Source organism: Rhamphochromis longiceps, linkage group LG11 (genome assembly GCF_057381845.1).
Source record: "Rhamphochromis longiceps isolate RC_006_pf linkage group LG11, R_longiceps_female_GT1.1, whole genome shotgun sequence".
Lineage (NCBI taxonomy): Eukaryota > Metazoa > Chordata > Actinopteri > Cichliformes > Cichlidae > Rhamphochromis > Rhamphochromis longiceps.
The window spans coordinates 2,982,320-3,002,249 of record NC_140567.1 but is presented as its reverse complement, the minus strand read 5'-3'; the positions used below and the strand labels follow the sequence as shown (position 1 = coordinate 3,002,249).

At 44.8% G+C, this 19,930-nt stretch overlaps 2 protein-coding genes across 3 annotated transcripts in view; one reads left to right on the top strand and one right to left on the bottom strand.

The window, feature by feature from the left end:
* znrf2b (zinc and ring finger 2b) overlaps positions 1-4,825 on the top strand; it is a 52,602-nt gene extending 47,777 nt beyond the window's left edge. Inside the window, exons 4-5 of the mRNA XM_085422051.1 lie at positions 1,129-1,202; positions 1,277-4,825. Coding sequence (XP_085278177.1) covers positions 1,129-1,186 — 58 coding nt within the window. The 3' untranslated portion in view covers positions 1,187-1,202; positions 1,277-4,825. The remainder of the gene's footprint in view (positions 1-1,128; positions 1,203-1,276) is intronic.
* Positions 4,826-6,840: 2,015 nt separating this feature from the next.
* On the bottom strand, positions 6,841-19,411 carry nod1 (nucleotide-binding oligomerization domain containing 1). Of its 2 annotated transcripts, XM_085422043.1 has the most exons (13): positions 19,228-19,411; positions 19,034-19,117; positions 17,796-17,994; positions 17,178-17,352; positions 13,177-14,989; positions 13,022-13,105; positions 10,664-10,747; positions 10,493-10,576; positions 10,133-10,216; positions 9,964-10,047; positions 9,688-9,771; positions 9,501-9,584; positions 6,841-7,415 (listed from the first exon to the last, which is right to left on the bottom strand). In XM_085422043.1, the coding sequence occupies exons 3-13, from the start codon at positions 17,970-17,972 to the stop codon at positions 7,343-7,345; spliced, it is 2,826 nt and encodes a 941-aa protein (XP_085278169.1). In that variant the 5' UTR covers positions 17,973-17,994; positions 19,034-19,117; positions 19,228-19,411; the 3' UTR covers positions 6,841-7,342. The 2 variants fall into 2 exon arrangements, with proteins under 2 accessions (XP_085278169.1, XP_085278170.1); XM_085422044.1 differs by lacking the exons at positions 19,034-19,117; positions 19,228-19,411 and adding an exon at positions 18,622-18,996.
* Between the last annotated feature and the right edge of the window lie 519 nt (positions 19,412-19,930).

Below are 19,930 nucleotides of genomic sequence, written 5' to 3'. Positions count from 1 at the left end.
GTTTTAAAATCAACCCCACACTTTATCATGTCTTGGCTGCAGTTTTATAGCCACGTGGTAATTTTAGTCCTTCTTTAATAACTGAACATGAATCTGGCCTTTTCTGGCTGCTGCCCTTTCAGAGATGCTACAAACTTAAAGTGTAGACCAGCAGACACAGACATCCTTTGATATGACGGCACCCACACCACTGAACATTACTTCACCTTTGAGCTTTCAGTAGTTTCAGGCAAAGACTGTATTTAAAAGATGGACAAGTCTGACCTATGAATGCTAAAATGCTTTAAAGGCCAGCGATGGGTGACTCCTTCTCCGAGTTTGACCTCAGCAAACACTGCCCAGGTGACTTTATGGTCTCGGCTGGTAGTTTGAGGTCAGATTGTAGAAAACATGAGGTTCATTTTGTAAGTTATAGTCAGAAAGCAGGATAAACCGGGGAGCGCTCATTGGCTAATGAAATGCGAGGGTTGCATCAGCCTTCAAGGCACCAAGAGCAGTGGTGAAAACCGTCAGCCTGAGGTTTTGAGGCTTCACTATCCAACAGGAAGTTTGTTTCAGCTGTTTTTCATATGAATGCTATCTGTGTTTGTAATGAACTGGACACAGCTGTTTGGTTCCTTTTAAAGTGTGGCTCTACATACATAAATACATGAGGATATTGTAAGTATGTAAAGCATGTTTGCTGATAGTTAATAATAATGTTTTGAATTCCAATCATTTGAAGGAGGAAAGTGTTTAACTGCTTTGTTCTTTCATTTTCGATACATTACATCAGACCCCACTGTGGTGCTCTGAAAGAGGAAACACGTGTGCTTTCTGTAGCCTGAGTGGGTCAAGTCCAACACGGTCCACTACATGTACATGTGACGAGACTACTGCACACCAGCAGGTGTCGCCAGACGCAGCAAAATGGACTTCATGAGCTCTACGAGGTTTACTTTATTAATGCCAGGGAGAAGGTGCACGGGTAAATGTTCCAGTGTTAACAATGCTTTGTACCACACGAACAAGTGAAAATAGCCGTAGGTGTAAAGTCTGATGAGGTGCATCGTGGCGGAATGACTCGGGCAGCATCGCTCTTCTCACGCTGTCTCACTGACTCCTCCCATCTTGTTTTCTCTCCTGCAGCTGTATCGATGAGTGGTTTGAGGTGAACAGGTCCTGTCCTGAGCATCCATCGGATTAAAGCTTTCATTGCACAGGTAAAATCCACATCCACAGACGTAAAGATGGTATTTTTTAAATGTCAGCATCTGGTTCTTTTCTGTGATTTCAGGAACATGAGACGTCCCCAGAGGGATCTGCAAAAATGAAATCCCTGGATTCAGGGACTCTGCTGGACTCTATGACCACTGTGATCAGTTAGCACCCTTCCTCCCACAACCCACCCACCCAATAATGTAGTACCACAGTGTGCCAAATGTCATTTAAGCAATCTTCAGGGATACAAACTTGTCTGTTTTATGTTTAAGTTGCACATCTACACTCAGCATCAGAGTTGACAGACTCCTCCAGCCCTGACGCTCGGGGCATCACCAGTATACACCAGTACACCAGTATGGAGGAGGAGGAGGGAGACTGTTGGCTGACGCGCTCCGACTCGCCCCCTCCCCTCCTCCGTCAGCATCAGTGTCTCCCAGTGCCTTGTTGTAGCGACGCTCGGCACGCAGCAGCCAGGACAGAGGGGAGTCCAGACTACGGCCGAGCCGGCTGTCCTCCACCCAACGCCCTACAACCCCCACCACCACCAGGACCATCTTACCACAACTGCCATTCTACCCGAGCAGGAGAAACAAGCCAGAGACGGCGTGTCTGCGTCTGCAGCTTCTCGCAGCTGACAGTGCTGCTGCAAAAACGGTGCCAGTCAACTGTGACTACTGTCAAACACTCAGTCATCAGTGCTTTTTAGACCCCGCCCACACAGGTACAGGAGCCCAGTCCATCACTCACCAGCCTAAACCCACTGCAGCACATTGCTGCTACTTCTCTGACACGATAAGTGTTGTGCATGCCAGAACAATGGGACACGACAGCATGTGGCAAAATGAGACTAAATTAAAAATCCACCCATCCTGTTTTTTAACTGCTTATCCGACTTCAGCCGCGTCCACACGGGGAGCAGTTCTTCCCCGTCCGAGTCTCTTCTTTCCCTCAAGTTAGCCCACATTCCTGGCTGGAAAAGGCTACAGCCCGACTTTTGGATACGTGGTTAAGAAAATGGATGGATGGAGATTTTAACCCTCTGCTAGTAAAGCTGGAGCTTCACTTTCAGACATCACGTTCACCTCCACAGACCAGACCCAACTTCATCAGGACCTGAAATACTTTGTCCCCACCAGCAGATGTCAGTCTGTAGTTTTCCAACAAAGCACCAGGATCTTGAGGTATAACATCCAGGCTGCCGTACACGTGGCTGCAAACGGCTCCAGTGCATGCTGCAGAACCTGCATGAACCTGCTTATTCAACACCAGGGTAAAGAGCACGTGAACAGAATATGTCTGGACATAAATAATGTCTCGTTCCATCATGGACGGGATCTGGTAACGAGACAATGTGGGAAAACCTTTCAAGACCTTCAGTTTTTAGCTTTGTGTTCCTTCCTGTAAAAATGAGCTTCAGTTTTTTTTTATCACTTCTGTCAGCTCGTGTTCATTTCTGCATCATAACCGTAGCAGCTGCAGGTAAACCGAGCCCTCACGGTACAGTGTTGCACCAGACTGAGACAGTTTACTTGTGAGGAGCTGCAGGACTATAAAGGTCCCAGGAAAGCAGTGAGCTCTGTGAAGCTTTTTCAGGCACTGACCGTCACACTGGGAGTCAGCAACTTGATCTCGATCCTGGCAAATGCAGCAGTCCAGGTGCTGAGGCTGAGGGAACGTAAGCTAAACAGAACTGGAGGGACTAACTGGACCTGTCTGTTTGGGGTTAGGTGTGCCTGAAGACCTCGCTGAGGAACCAGTCAAGTCCCTGATACTGATTTCACCAACAAGCTCACGCTCAGCCTTGGAGGACGAGCTAAGTTCAAACCCATCTACTGATCCAGGGCTTGTGTGGATCCCAAAGCTCCAAAACACCTGAAACTTGTCATCCTTTTCCCTCAGTCTCTTTTGCCTGTGAAGACTAAATGCACCCCTTCCTGATTGCGCAGTCAGTCTGTGAGCGTTTGCTGGGGGTTGCAAAGAGGATGCTACACCAAAAACCTCCTTCCAGTTGCTCTGGTTGCGAGCAGATTGCCGTGGCCACCTTTAGATGATCGGTAAGTCGTTAGTGAATGTCTGAAGACAAGTCAGCAACCTCCATACAAACTGCGAGTGACCACAGCAGCAGCCTGTACCTCTCTGTGACCACTGACTACCACTACCACTCACCCACCAATCAGAGAACACACGTTTTTCTCTCGCAACACCAGGCAGCCACTCAGTGACCTCCAGGCTTCTGTGACTAGTTTCTCATCTTGTAATTATCATCATTAAATGAACAATATGCAGTTATAAGTGATATTTGGGATTTTCTTTTTATGCTTGAAATCATGCAGAAGCTGCATCGTGTTATGGAGGTGGAGACTGGCTACGAACCCGAGGTTTTTTTAAGATTTGTCATTTTGGTAATTGAACTTATTTACATAGTAAAGTGTTTGAAATCAAACATTAATATATTGTTTTAAATATGAGAATAATGGGAGACAGAAACATGTCTGTTTAGATGTGTGCCTTCTAGTCTGTAGAGACAGGATCCTTTTTGTTTTGCAGTTTCTGTAGTTGCTGCTCTCCACCACTGGGAGGCAGTGCGCTCTCACTTATGATCTTGATGTGCTTGACGTTATTTTTGAGATTTTTATCATGAAAGCAGGACATGAAAGGTTCCTGTGTCGTCTGTGATCTTAGAGACCGTGAGAAAATGATGGCGGTGCGGAGGGAGGGAAAATGGTTTTAATAGAATAACCATGGTTTACGTTTTATTATTGCTTTCCTACACATTCCTCAAACGCTCACTGATTTGTGCGAAGTCAACATTCATTTTGTGCTTATATAAATATGTAAAAAGAATCACAGGCAGCAGTTTGTTTGGTTTTTGTATCTCCCAAAAATGATTCAATGGCTGAAAAGATTTTATAATGATGTTTTTATGATCATGCTAACTTTGCTTTTTATTGTGACTCTTGCTGCGTTCACCGTGTCTTCCATGACATGTAATGTGTGTGTTGGGGGGTGTATTCTGTGAAAGTATGACGTTTTTTAAGATGAAACACTGGACTCTGTGAAATGTAAACTTTTTACATCATTAAAAGTTTTCATGAGCAAATGACAGAAGTGCAGAACACGCCGACCCCTGTAGCCCCTCCTCTCACTGACCATTTTCACACGGTCCCTCACTGAACACACACACGTCTCGTGAGTCAGCTGGGAGTCGTTGTTGAATGTATTGAAGCTAGTGTGGTTCTCTGGTGGGCGTTTGGAGTTTTGGGATCCACCCCGGCGCACTCATGACTGCTGAATCGTCACACTGTATTCTGGAAATCGGACGGCCACACGGAGATTAACCGAGCCCGGTGACACGCTCCCTTCGCACAGTGCGTGGAGGCAGGATCGGTGCGTTTGTAGCGACAGAGCGACCACGTGGCTGCTTGATGGACATCTCACAGGGCTTTGACTGTACCGTCATCTCTCTCTCTGATCTGAATTCTGCAAGAGATTACAACCACTTTCCCCTGACTGATCATGCAGCTGATTCCTGTGAGCAGGTCCGCCTGTCTTTTCATTTCTGTCTGTGAATTTATGAGGAAATGTGCAACAAATCTGGCCTTAAAAGATGACTTTGACGTTTCACTCTCCTGTCCGTGTGGGTTTTTGTATTGCCATCATTTTGCAATAACACAGACACCTCTAATACCACAGTGGCTCTGACACCACGCTGAATCCTTGAACTTTTACGGGAAAGGCTGGCGTTAAATGAGAGCATGTTACGAGTGCAGTTAAATTATAGTTGCAACTCTGTAGCAAAACATTTCCAGAGCTTTCTGCCACGTGGCGCGGTCTTCCTCAGGAGATGACGTTATATCTGAGCTCAGTACGGGACTTTGGTTACATCAGCACACATCCAAAGACTACAGCTCCTGTAAATGTCACGGGAGGCTCGTTCCTGATCAGAGCCCACAGACCCACGCGTAAACACGCCTGGCGTTGCTTTACAGCTGGTACAAGAGCAAGCTGAGGAGTCAAAGTCACCAGCTGTCATTTCACCCATCGTCACTCGAAGTCACCCAGTGTCAGTGACCTTTCATACTCTGATGACACTTTAATCTCGATTCAGACTCTGTGGCTGTTTTCTGACGTTTCACAGCTTTCCTAGTGAGAAAGACCTCCACAGATAATTAAATAAGAGAAAAGTTCCAAAATTTTTAAGAGGCCACAATAAAGATCGTATAGATGAACTGAGACATAATGTTGACGTACGTCTTCTTCTTCTTTCATGTATGAACATATGTGAGGGATTCATTGCATGGTTAGATACATTTACACTGACGGAGGTGTGTCACAGCCCAGGCTGTAGCCAGGATCTACCCTAACGTCAGCCGAACGCCATCCAATCAGAGCCCTGTAAATCTGTCTTACAGAGTGATTAATAAAGTTAAACTAATGACAGGTGTTATTAGTTGCAGTGACGCCCCATTAGATGCTAAATGACAGTCCACACCATGATGGGAGCTGGGTGAACTCTTTCAGTGACCAGCCTCAGATTCTCAGTTCTCCAATGGCTTTTTGCATTATTGTGTAACTTGGGTCATCACGATGGGGCTTCCCCTGTTTGCACTGGCAGGCAGAAATCCCCTGCACAGCCTGCAACTCGCTGGAAAGAAAGAAAAGAAAATCTGGCACTTATTACTGTAGGCACATGGAGGCTGATCAATACTGGACCTTTGCTTATTCCAAAGAATAAAACAGTTCTAATGTGAATATATGAGACGGTCCTGCCTCAGACTTTATCCAGTTATTAGGTCTCTACTGTCTGAAGAAGCACAAGGTAAATGTGCTGGGTTCATGACGCTCCCAGCATTTTGGCCATCATCATCATCATCATCATCATCTTCTCATTTTGAAACCACACATGGTGAGCGAGGGAGGAGAACGAACCTGAAGCTAAATAAAAGTAAGTGGTGGTGCAGACTACAGCCTGCTGAGGGAAGGTGTGGTGTGTTTATACCTGAACTCAGGTAAGTGGCAGAAAGCTGAGACAAATAAACCAATAAGAAAAAGAAGAAATCACTCAAAGATCAAACGAGAGGCTCTGAGAGCTGCTGGTTGCTGCTGTGTTTGATAGTGTGCACCGAGAGAAACAGTCCCAGCATGCTTTTTATCTGCAAACTGTCGGGTCTGAGCCCCGACAAACAATCTGTACAACAAAAGAATCATAGCAAGCTTGAATATTTCTGTATGTGCATCCATAGAAACAGGATTTCACAGCATGTAGGTCTGTTAGCCTGTGGGGTCCAAGCAGCTAGCAGCCTGGGTTAATGTTCATACTGAACAGCACATCAAGGCACCTGTGTGTAAGGAGCTCCGGCTCTCTGAAACGACCACGCTGCCTGTTTGTTTATTAAAGATTACCTGGACCAATCAGACGGCTGCTTGGACAATGTTTTTTAACTGAATCGACCACAATGAAGCATTTTGCTTAGTTTTCTTCCTAAACAAACACGCACAAACATTCCAACACAAGGACTTGAGGCCATGTGTAAAACACGTTGGTAGTGATATACTGACGTGTTGGCCACGTCTGAAACAGTCGAATCAAAGTCTTCGCCCGTGTTCGACACAGGAACCGCATTCACACATTTGCCACTCAGGAGTGTTTGGGCTCCACTTATTTATTCTTGTAACACTTTTAACACTTTAGGTCACATCTATGCAGGAACACAGGAAAGAGTTCGAGACCTTTGAAACACCATCAAGTGAAAAACAGCATTTGTGTAACAGTAAGATGAATATAAAAGAGCATTTACAGTACACTCAAAACAAGGTGTGCATGTGAGGAAGTCAGCATGCTGTATACTTCTTGTTTAAGCTCCCACTTCCTAACTTTTGTGGAAAACTGTGAAACACTTGTTGAAATTTTAGGGGAAAGTCCCCAAAATGAAACACGGTGATGTCGTTCAGAGATTTCAAAAAGAAACATTCCGGGTTTTTCGCTTAAGAATATTAAATAGATAAAAACACAGACAATGGAGGTGGTGCGACTTTATCCCCGCAGCATCGGGTGAAACTGTTTGCTGACACCAGCACACGGACCGAGCGCACTTCCTCCTTCACTCAGCTCCGTGCATGCGTCATGTGAGGTGCCCAGTCAGTGGAACCGCAGCCGCTTCTCCGACACAAACTGCTGCTCTTCCTCTTCAGAGAGCCGGTTTCCTTTCACGCTGCAGAAATACAATCAGACTCCAGTCATGCATTCACAGGGACAACGTTAACGACGGCCCCACGTAACCTGCAATTCACTCTGTGGATGCTGTCAAAGACGGGTGACGGGGAGAAGCTGGACCTAGTGTTGTAGAGGGCATCTCCCTGCTAGTCTGGGTCCAATGTGGATCCAGCTCAGCTCCAGATCGAGGAGATCAACACGTCCCCACCACCAGTTACTTCTGTTGGCACGTACTGGCCCGACACTTTAGTGTTTTTCTTTCATTCATCATTGGTAATATCTCAATAGACCTTTTACTGACGAATCAATAAATTCTGTCTCCGCTGAACATCTGAATGATGTTTTTCCTTCCTCCTCAGTAATACAGAAAGCAGAAATTTCCTGTTTTTTTACTGAACCTGAAATGACTTGGGACAGCTTCATTCCTCTATTTTATTCGCTCGCTGTCGGTTTCAACAGAGAAATAAGGGCCATCAGCAGAGCTACACCCTTTGAGCCTATTTACGCACTAGTCCATTACTGTAGGGTCTACCTTACAGTAGAGGCGCCTGATGATCAGATCAGTGGTTCTCAAACTTTTCACAATGAGTACCACCTGATAAATTCTAACGTACCACCCTTATGACCTGCATTAAAGTACAGTAGTGTGTACATGAGACAATTTTATTTCTTATAAGAATATTATTTATCTTAACTGTCATAAACAGGATGTGACGTAATGATAATAAAAACATCTGTACCGCATTAAACCATCACAGCAGGTGGGATATCCAATCTTTAAGTCAGTGGTTCCCAAACTTTTTTTGCTGGGCCCCCCTTTGTTTTACATGAAAAATGTTTTGCTCCACTGCGGTTTATTTCACTCCTCAAACATTTAGTAAACAATTAAGCAAATACAATAATCTGCAATAAATTACAGGTAGTAATAAAATAAACTACTAACTCTGTTACGCTGCGTCCGCACCTACACGGGTATTTTTGAACACGCAGCTGTTTCATCCACCTAAACGGCGTTTCGAATCACCGAAAACTGAGATTTTTTAAAACTCCTTTTTTGCGTTTACGTGTGGACGAGGAATACAGAGTTCATCACACACCGTCAGAGGTATGTGCCTTTTTCCACGTCACGCTGTGGCCACGTTATTGTTTACATGGGATGAACTGCAGAATAGCAGATAGAGACAAAATACTGTTAATCTGACTGTCTGCAGGTTTACACGCAGTTACTGTCCCTCTGTTTACAAAGGCAGAGGCGTCACGGTGGGATTATTTTACGTGTAGTTGTTTTTTTTGTGTAATAATGTTCAACATTGCTATCAAATCAAAAAAATCCTCTCTGTGCAAAATGGGTTTAAAAACATAAACAGCTGTGGGATCCTGTTTGTCTGTGATTTGAACCGAGGGAACAAATCGTAGCAGGATCAGCCTGATATTATTTGCATCCTGCTGTAACTTTACTGTATAAAGAGCAAACATCTCCAACATGTCAGGAGCAGTTAGTCATTACAACAATTGTTTGTGAACTAAAGATCAAGAATGTGGGATCCTGTTTGTCTGTGATTTGAAGCGCTGCTCCCGACGCAGGGAAACCAGTCCTGCAAGGAGACCTACCTCAGCGCCTGTGCAGGTGAAGCCAAAGGGAAGATTTGCTTCACCATGTTTTCTAGTCTTTGGTTTGGAAACATATTCAGCGATGCTTCATCTCCTGCTTTGCGTTTCTGTGGGCGCCTGTGCTAGCAGTGTCCAAGCCTTGTTTGTTTTTTTTCCCCTTTTCACACCGCGCCCCCCCTGCAATGGCTCTGCGCCCCCCCTAGGGGGCGGGCCCCACACTTTGGGAAGGTCTGAGCTAGCCCAACTTCAGTAACCCTGCAAACATCACTGCTGTTTAGTTTCCTGTCTTCGTTCATGTTGGAAGTGATAGCAGAGCATTCAACAGCCTCACAGTTACCGATCAGTCCCTAACTAGCTTAAGTTTGTGTCCGGAATAAGTTGGACTTCAAATAATCACCCACCCTCTGCTTGGTCTGACATAACCTTGAGGGGAGAATAAAAGACCAAGATGTCAATTTGAACTGATGCTCACCATATCTCTTTGAGTGCTTTGTTGTGAGCGAGGGCCTCAGCGAGCTGCCTGATCCCTTCCACAGTGAACCGGTTGCTGATTAACCTGCAGACCAACAAGCAGTGACTTACAAAGGACACTGAGCTGTGTAAGAGCTCCGATCCATGCTGTGTAAACAGGGTGCAGACTGATGCTGTGTTGTCCTCACCACAGGTGGGTCAGACCAGTGTTTGCCTGAATCATGTCAGCCAGGTGTGGAGCTGCATCATCGGTCATTTCATTCTCCACCAACCTAAAAAGCACAAACAGTAACGGCACACAGCCCTGAGACTGTAGTCACTCTGGAGAGGCAGCATTGACTGTGACGTAGCTCCACATCCATAAGGTCAACCATGCATTTAAGCGCTGCGCTGCGAGTTCAGGTGGCGCATCCCAGCTCTCCTACATTACTGATGTCGACTGAGATAATACAGACTGCACGTACCAGAATATCCTGAGTGCCGTGTTCTCTTTCAGTGCTTCAGCCAGGCCCCGCCCACCTCTGGATGTAATGCAATTGGCCGACAGACTAGAAGACAAAAAAAGAGTAAAGATTTTAATCAGTAAGTCTGAATGGGCGTTTTTATTTTTGTGCCGTTTTTATAACTTCCTACCTGAGGTTGGTGAGGCTCGGGTGGTTCCTCAAAGCTTCTCCAAATGCTTCTGCTCCCTCATCGCCGAGACTGTTGCCCCACATCCTGCAAAAATGCACAGAAAGCCTGATCAGGCACCTCGTTACCAAGTCCTTCCTCAAATGTTTGCAGCTGGGCTAAACAACACAGCTAAAAATGCCTCTCGGTGGGATTTCTCTCTTTGTCACATCTGGTTTCAGTCACCAGGGTTATTTCTGTTGTGCCCAAACGCTCAGAATAAATGCTAGAAACTTCCTCTGTCACCATTAAAGCTGCATTTTTACTTTGTTTCTTACGCCTCAGCACTTTGCTGAATTTCCTGGATGAACACTGAATTCTTACCCAACGTCGAATATTGACGAGCTCTTCTTTATGGCGTTGGCCAGATGCCTCCCACCAACACTGGTGATCTTGTTTTTACCAATCCTACAAAGTAATGTCCAAGTATTCAAGGTTAGTAATGTTAGTAAGGTATGTTGGTTTTTTCCCCAAATGGAGATATGTTTAACTTACTTGAGAACTCGCAGTTTGGGGCATTCTTCGATGATCTGAGCAACAAGCCTGGCTCCAACATCTGTGATGTTATTGTTGTAAAGCCTGAGGACACAAATGTAAAAATATAAATCACTGTGTGTTTTTGGTTTTTTAAAAAGTGATTCAGACAGGTTTTGGAGAAAGTGGAATAACATAGCGAGCTGCTTCATGCAGGCAACTGAAGCTGCGGTGCATTATAGCACATTTAAAGGACATCAAGTGTCGGCGGAGTGCTGAACAGAGGGATAGTATCCTCAAATAAAAAGAATTACAGAAGATAAGATGAAAACATTATTCCAAACACTGTAAGACATCCATAGTTGTTTGTAAAAGTATATGTGTCTATATAAACACCAATGTCCTCGCTGACACCAAACACTCCAGCCCAAACTGAGCAGTTTTCTAACTGCCTCAGAAACGTCAGCAGTGCTGCTGCTGCCTGCATCAGCGTCAACCCCTCCACCATCCGCCTGGATCTACTGTTAGCAATTTGAGCGAGTTGCTGCACAGCTCTTTTAAATTTGATAAACAAGTGTCTGCTGTAGATCTAGTTTCTACCAATTGCGTCTCATCTCCAAGACTAGGCATTACGTTCCGCATAAAGACTTGGAAAAGCTTATTCAGGCCTTTGGGCTGGATTACTGCAATTCCCTTTATTTCGGTCTTCAGTCTGCTCTTCTTCACAGACTGCAAACTGTTCAAAAATGCGGCGGCACGCCTTCAGACTGGAGCTGGGAGGTTTGCCTCTGTTACGCCTGTTCTAGCTAACCTGCACTGGCTACCCATTAAATCTAAATTAAAATACTGCTGCTTACTTTAAAATGATCAACAACACAGTGCTGAGCTACCTTACTGAACTCCTTCGATCGTATATTCCTGTTAGAGCACTAAGATGATCTACTCAGTTACTCTTGGTGCAGCCAAGATCTCGGCTGAAGTCTAGAGCTGACCGTGCGTTTGTCTTGGCTGCACCTGATTTGTGGAGTAACCTACTGCTATCCAATCATTTAAATCACGGTTAGAAACCTATTTATTTAACCTTGCCTATCTGATTTCTTGACTTACTCTATTTCTCTTTTATACATATCTTTTTTTGTGCTTTTGCTATGTTTTTATTTGATTTGCATTTCATGCTATTCCTGTATCAGTGACACTGACCTGTTAGCATATTTGGTACTTTGTTGGTCTTATAATATTTATGTTCTATTTTCTGTCTTTTTTGTTAAGCACTTTGGTATAGCGTTGGTTTTTAAATGTGCTCTATAAATAAAGTTGTTGTTGTTGTATGTGCCACACGTGGCTGGAGTGATGAGCTCAGAGCCTACAAACCAAACCAAGGATATTTATTCACTGTGGGCTGCTCAACGCAGAACATGGAAGTGGATCCTAAAAGGAAAAAATGTATCACTGAACAAATCCTGTCACAACAGCAAAACCTATAGACCGTTGCAGGCACAGTGAGCCAACCCGTTGTTTAGTAACATTTCTGAACCTTGGCAATGTGAAACAAGACGTGTCGAGCACAGAGCGTTTCTATTCAATTCAATTCAATTTTATTTATATAGCGCCAAATCACAACAAAAGCCGCCTCAAGGCGCTTCATAGATACAGAGAAAAACCCAACAATCATATGACCCCCTGTGAGCAGCACTTTGGCGACAGTGGGAAGGAAAAACTCCCTTTTAACAGGAAGAAACCTCCGGCAGAACCAGGCTCATGGAGGGGCGGGGCCATCTGCTGTGATTGGTTGGGGTGAGAGAAGGAAGACAGGATAAAGACATGCTGTGGAAGAGAGACAGAGATTAATAACAGATATGATTCAGTGCAGAGAGGTCTGTTAACACATAGTGAGTGAGAAAGGTGACTGGAAAGGAAAAACTCAATGCATCATGGGAATCCCCCGGCAGCCTACGTCTATTGCAGCATAACTAAGGGAGGATTCAGGGTCACCTGAATTCTGACTTACTTATTTCGCTCAATGACACAAATCAGTTTATAACTTTATACAACTACCACCCAGATAACTGGATCAGAGAGAGTTTGAATGCTGAGTGAGAGCAGACAGTGCTGAGCCTTTACTCTCAGATTCCTCCATGCTGTGTTAGCACTTCCACATCATTAGCAAACAGTGCACTGCTGCTGAAGTGTGAAGGAGTGAACATACACAATGGAAAACTGAACTGAACAGACTGGGCCCCTGGGTGCTACTGAGGTGTCACCGATCCCAATCTGATCCAAAAATCAGATCAGTCGCTCCCAAATGTTGATGTAATCACATCCAGCACCCTGATATAGTCTGTTGTTACGACAATGACTGGCTTTACAACGTTTACTCACCCCAAAACCTCCACAACTTTGTGTTTGCACAGCTCCTCTGCAAGAATCTCGATGCTGCTGTCGGACAGGTGATTCACACACAGTCTGCAGGGGAACAGTTGTATTAGAGCTCAGAGTTAAACGAAGCAGGTGTTTGAAAGCACGGCCGTACTCACCTCACTACGGTCATCTTGCAAAAGGAAGGCTTGAGCTGCTTCACCCCATAGTCACTGATGTTGTTGTTATCCATGTCGAGCCCCAGGACTTTCTGACGGTGCTGCAGCACAAAGTTCAGGGCGGTGCAGTCACCCGAGTACACGTTACAGTAACCCAGCTTGATGAAGCCGGCCGTGATGCCTTTCGCCGTCATCTGAGCAATGTCTTTGCTTCCCGTCTCGAATATGCACCTCAGCATCCACAGGAAGTTGGGCAAGACGTGAACTTTCTTGCCTTCCTGGCCGTCGTAGTGGGGTAAGCCACGCAGGTGCAACTTGACACTAGTGGAAAGGTACGACTTCAGCAGGGCCCGTTTCTTCTTCAGTAAGACGGGAGACACCAGATGTCCCATCAAGCCTCTTTGACTCTTGGACAGCAGGCCGCACAGGAACAGATTAGTGAACTGCAGGTGTTCGTTGGTTGCAAACGGCTTCTTTTCGCTGGGCTTTGAAGAGCTACTTATGCAGGAATCAAGAGGCAGACAAGACACCTTCCTTCTCCTGCTGCACTCTGTGAAGAACTTGAGGATGGAGCTGGCAGCAGCCTGCTCGTCCAACACCAGAGCAAAAGCCGCCAGGAAAGACTGAAGGGTGATGTGGAGGAACTCAAAGGTAGCGGAGCTCCCGCTGGCACCCTCCTCACTAACAGGTCTGAGAAAGCCGAGAGTCAGATCTTGCTCCATCACACCACACTCACTGATCTCCTCTTGGCTGGAAATGAAGCTGCCTCTCTCCATTCCCTGCAGCGCCAGCTTGGCAAACACAGCAAGAGGCCTGAGCCCTGCTTTGAACGTCTCCGAGGTGCAGCGGGTGCTTTTCTTCAGCAAAGACGGAGCAGGTGTAGCAGAGCGACTGAGGAACACTTCGGACAGCAGGAGGAAGATGTCGGTGAGCGTGATGCAGGTTTCGGGCAGATGAAAGCTGTCGTGCATTGTGTGCAGGTGTCCAAAGCTCTTAAATACAATCCAGCAGAACAGCGGGGTGGAGCACAGCCCACAGAGGTGGGGGCTGGCATCCAGCTGAATGGACACCAGCTCTCTGTGCTCCTGCTCCTTAAAGTGCAAATCAGTGTAAGTCTTCAGGTGATCTGGGGAGAACCCACGCAGAGCCACCTTCTTTCTGATCACCCTGCTTTGGATCTCAATCCCTGTCCGGGCCGTCAGCACTTTTTGAGAGCCCTTGAGTAATTTCCCACAGAGCAAGCTGATAAGCAGCTGGAGCGGGTTGGCCTTATCCTCCGGTGAAACCACCTCAGGCAGGTTCATCAGGTCGACGTCCTCCTGAATCTCATCGTAGCCGTCAAAGGTAAAAACGACTTTCTCTGGGAAGCGCAGGATGTAATCAAACACTTCATTGTCTGGATCGTGATCTGGGTAGCAGTTGTGTTTGAACAAAAGGTCTCTGAGAGAGATTTGTTCTGCGTCCTTGAAGGTGCTGAACGTCCTACAGCGAAACTTAAAGAAGAAGACTGCATCCGTCTGCAACTCTTTTATGGACCAGAGGTTCTGGAGCTTCTGCAGAAGGATGGATTTTCCCACACCAGCATCCCCCATTACGTAGATGATTTCACCTTGGGGGTTGAAAGCTGCGTGATCTCCCAGGAGCTGGTCCACACTCTCTAAGAAGCCCAGGCTTTCATTGCAGTCATTTAGCAGTTCCATCACAGTGTCAGTGTAGAGGTCCTCCAGCCGCGTCTCCTCTTGCTGGCCATAGGACATGATGAAGCTGGTGTCCCGGCTCATGTCATGTCTTAACTTCTCACAGTATCTGCTGACTTAGTGCACATTAAAAAGTGTCAAAGCTTTGATCAAACTCATTCTTAAACAGATCTAGATCAGTGCATCTGTGCCGGATTCACAGCACTTCACTGGTTCCACATGCTGCCATGTTACAGCCTGATAACGAAGTAAATTCCAGTCAAGTTCAGCTCAAATTCCTGAACACAGTAGTCCATAATGACTGAAAAAACTCAGAACTGGTGCAAATGTATTGAAAATAAAAAACAAAACTTGACATGTGTAACTTTTTCCATGACACTCGGGTGCATCCTGTTTCCACCGTGGTAAATTCAGCTGATTGGGCATGGTTTGGCACACGGCTGTCTGTATAAGCATGTCAGTGGCAGCCATGAAGTCCAGTGAACGAATCATCTTCAGGTCTCTGAGACAGCATTGCACAGTGAAGCACTGTGAATACTTTCCAAATGCACTGTAACTCACAACACTACCACAATAACAGCAGGTATCCCAGCACAGCAATACTATAATAATAATAATAATAATAATAATAATAGATTGGATTTATATAGCGCTTTTCTAGGCACCCAAAGCGCTTTACAATACCACTATGATCTTCTAATCTAACTGTAGAAGACAAAACTCCTCTAGAAAGGCAAAAAAGAATTATGCGCACTAACATAGCTATTCAATTTTCCATGTGTTCACGTTTTTACAGGGTAGAGAACACATAAGCATGGGGGAAATCTAGAGTTTTATAAGGAGGTGTTGCTCTTTGTAAGAACTACAAAAAAAGTGAAGCAGAGAGAACTGAGGGAGTGGAGTGTTTACAACCCGAGTGCCGCCACTGCTCAGCTGTTTCATAAATGACCAAAAATAGCAAGAAAAACGTATCAGATTAAATAAGAAAACACAAGAGCAACTGGCCCAGTGTGAGAAAGCTCCAAAAGTGGAATATTCAGTGTAAATAGCTCCAAACGTTTAAATAAAGACTGACTGCTCATCTTGCAGCGCTGCTGTGCGCGCGCGCGCGTGTGTGTGCGTGTGCGTGCGCGTGTGTGCGTGTGTGCGTGCGCGTGTGCGTGCGTGTGCGTGCGTGCGTGCGTGCGTGTGTGTGTGCGTGTGTTATCTGTAGCTACAGACGGGGGATTTCTTCTGGGTTTCTAAAGAGAAAAAAAAGTGTGTTCTTTATGATTTCGGTGCACCGTGTTTTATTGGTCATCACATGATTTAAGGGAGAATTGCAGCGTGACGTTGACTGGTTCCAGGTAGGGAAGCTTTTGTGTGGCTTAATTACATTTAGTTAAACTTACATGAAATTTAGACCAAAAGCCTGAAAGTATACAAACAAAAGTTAAACATAACTGATATCAGTTCAAATGAATAATAAGGTAAAATGTTACAAATGTGTCCAAATGTGTTTAATAATGTGAAAAGAAATCATAAAGAATAGTGTGCCCACCTAAAAAATGGCTGTCTGGATATTTTGTATCAAATATTGTTTTGCGACAGAGTGCAGGTTGCCTTCTGTTATTAGTTGTTTCTTAGATACTGGCTTTAACCACTGCGTTAGTTACTCTAGCTTATCTTACTGTATCTGTTACCCTGTTTTATCCACACAGAAATAAACTGTGAGGGCTGACAGAGCTGCTTTACAACGTTTGTCTCATGTCCAGCTAAATCATTTACTTTTACAGTGCATGTTACATCATTTAAATCTGTGAAGTGGGCAGAAATGTGCACTGAAATTGTGGCATCACTATTAACATTTAAGACCTTTGCATACTGAACATATTTTGCTTTTCAAGTGCTTTTAAGATATTCTGAGACTTGAGGAGGTGGTAAGGCTGCGCATGTTTCATGCTCTCACAAACAAAAGTTCTACAAGTTCAAGTAAAAAATAACAAATAAAACAGCTTTAAGTCAATAACATTCAGGGACTCCTTTAATCCTGCTGCATCAGCCTGATGGTTACTGTCGTTATTCATTTAAAACACCCACATACTCTACATATAACTTCAGTCACTCAAAAAAACCTCGCTGGTTTCTACAATTACAGTTTGAAATATAACTACACTTTCTGTATAATCATGTAGAAAATATACTGTTACTCTTGTTATAGATTCTTATATTCTACCATAACGGCTCAACTGGTAACAGCAGACTGACTTCTTACAGATGTGAGAGCTGTAAAGTATGAAAGAGGTCAAAGATAATGACACCTACTTGGATCAGTGTTAACCACCTTCATCACTGCTACATCTTCACTTGGGTTGTAGTTGATCTCTTCCAGCCATGGCTGCAGGTCTATGTATGCATCACATACTTTATAAATTATGAAGATGAAATATTCACAGGCCTCCTCCCCTTTGCACTGGACCAGCTCCAGGACTTTGCGCACCTAAAAAAAAAAAAGAAAAAGAAAAAAAATCATGAAAGAAATTCAAATTTATATTTAAAGTTTTTAAATTGTGAAGTATGTATGCAATCTACTGACCTTAAAGGAGAGGTCAGAGGTCAAATGTCATTTTATACAGTACTTTCGATATATTCACAAAACACACAACACCTGTAGGAATGATAGCTGTCCACCAATGAATTACTAAGTTGACCTTGAAGACCTTGATGGACGATAGCTGACGTGGGTCGTTAGCATGACCTCACCCTCCACACAGTTTTACAAACACACAATCCAAACTTTTCAAGCTGTCACGTTTACACACAGAGTGATGACACGCACACATGCAGACACTATCACAAACATCACCTCCTCGGAGAGGCAGTCAGGAGTCGTATTCAGAGATTTTTGAGCACAGTTTTTGTCTGGGATCTTCTTTTTTCTACCTGATCAGCCTTGGTGGCAGTTTGCTGAACAATCTCAACATCCTCCTGACAGAAGAAGCCACAGGTGAACAGGTTGTCCAGGATGCACTGAATGCTCCTCAGCCTGGTCACGAGCAGCTCTCTGTGGTAGGTGAGGAGGCTGGAGCACGGCACCCTGGCTTCTTTTATCTGATCCATATTTACAGGACAACAGTCAGCTCTGTGGAACAAAAGATCAGAAACGACACTGCTGACAGCATTTCAACATCACATGGTAAGTTTCTTTCTTCTCCTTCCTTATTCTCAAGGGGGTCACCTTTGTGACTTGCACATGACACAGATATTTCTTGAACCCTGTCATCACCCTTCGTGTTTGGAACACGCGCTAACCATGTAACCACTGTGACACGATTTTTGCTAAATCAAATGAACAAAGTGAGCAACAGGACTCACACAGGTTCACTTCTTATCATTTGAAACTGATGACAATTTAGTTACAAAATTGCTCGAGTACAAACAGCAGGGTCTCGTTCGTGCTTTCAGCCGAACCTTTGTGTGAATGTAAGGACTGTTTTATTGGCTCCTTTCTTTTAAACCCATTTTGCACAGAGAGGCATTTTTTGAAAAATGTATTGATGCAATGTTGAATATTATTACACAGGAAAAAACAACTACACGTAAAATAATCCCACCGTGACGCCTCTGCCTTTGTAAACAGAGGGACAGTAACTGCGTGTAAACCTGCAGACAGTCAGATTAACAGTATTTTGTCTCTATCTGCTATTCTGCAGTTCATCCCATGTAAACAATAACGTGCACACAGCGTGGCGTGGAAAAAGGCACATACCTCTGACGGTGTGTGATGAACTCTGTATTCCTCGTCCACACGTAAACGCAAAAAGGTTTTTAAAAATGTGTGTGCGCGTGCACGGGGCCGTTCCCTGGAGGTTACCGTTTGCGAGGTAACTTTCCGATTCTGACCACACGTGAGCAGCCTGCATCTCTGAGCTCGGTCTGAAACACTGAGTGCATGAGTACCGGTGGCTGCATTTCACAAATACTGTAAACACACAAAGGCTGGCAAGAACTTGTCTGACCTGCAGCTCGCCAAACGCGGTTTACAGATTTATCACTTCCGAAGTTCGTGCTACAAATATCTTTCCCACCTTTAGTCACAAAGTAACACAACATTCGGGCGTATTTTCCCGCTTTTACCCTCAATCCTGGAATGGCTCCGTTTTGTTTACGGAAATACAAACCTAGTGAAGAAGAGTCCGTAACTGGCATGAACGCTTAGCCTCTACCTCTCTTCCCTCAGCCGTGCTGACCCTGTTAAAGAGCACCTGAAAGGTGCCAATAAGAAAAAATGATGTCTCCGAAGTTCATTGCAGCCCACAGAAGAGTTACCCGTACTGGACGGTATCGTAGGTACAGAACCATAAATCAATCCTACCATTGTGCTGGGTCCACACCAAAGTTACAGCCGGGTTAGAAAAGAAAACTAAAACTTCTGTTAAAATGCACGACAGCCATTAGGCTACAGTTAGTGCCTGTGCCGCGCCCCTTAGAAAGCATCAGCTGTAGCCACAGATGCAGGAAGTAAAAGCGCTGTGAATGGATGCGTCATTTCTTCACGGGGTTTCTCAACCTATGCGTGCTGCGTTCAAGGTCCCGCTAAAGCTGTGGAGTCCTGCACGTTAGTATGTCCACCCATCTCTCTCTATTTTTAATTCTCTTATCCAATTGCTGGAGGAGAGGTGACGGGGTGGTGGTACACCTTGCACACGTCGTGTAAGTGTATCTATGAATGAATGCATAAATCCATAAATCCATGTGTAAATAAGCCCCTGTTTAAAATCTTTAAAATGAAATAAATGTGTTACAACTTGAATAAGAGTCAACACTATGACCAATGTATTGTATTGCATATCAGCTGAAGTTGAAATGGGGCTTCTTTTATAACAGGCCTGCTAATTTGATTAACTACAACTATCACTGTCGCCGTCCTCTCAGGCGCGTGGTTGGTCCTGGGCGTTCTCCTCTCTGCCTCCTCGTGTTTTTCAGTAAACTCGGATCGCCCAATAAAAATAAATATTTAGTAAAGGAAAAGTGCGTTCAGACATCTGCCTATCACAGCGAAGTCACATCGGAAACAC

Excerpts from the sequence above, each read along its gene's own strand:
- nod1 (XM_085422043.1), bottom strand. The coding sequence starts at position 17,972 with ATGGATCAGATAAAAGAAGCCAGGGTGCCGTGCTCCAGCCTCCTCACC. Across the intron at positions 10,748-13,021 it reads AAAGTTGTGGAGGTTTTGGG|GCTTTACAACAATAACATCA; the intron begins GTGAGTAAACGT and ends TTGTGTCCTCAG. Across the intron at positions 10,048-10,132 it reads CCGAGCCTCACCAACCTCAG|TCTGTCGGCCAATTGCATTA; the intron begins GTAGGAAGTTAT and ends TTTGTCTTCTAG.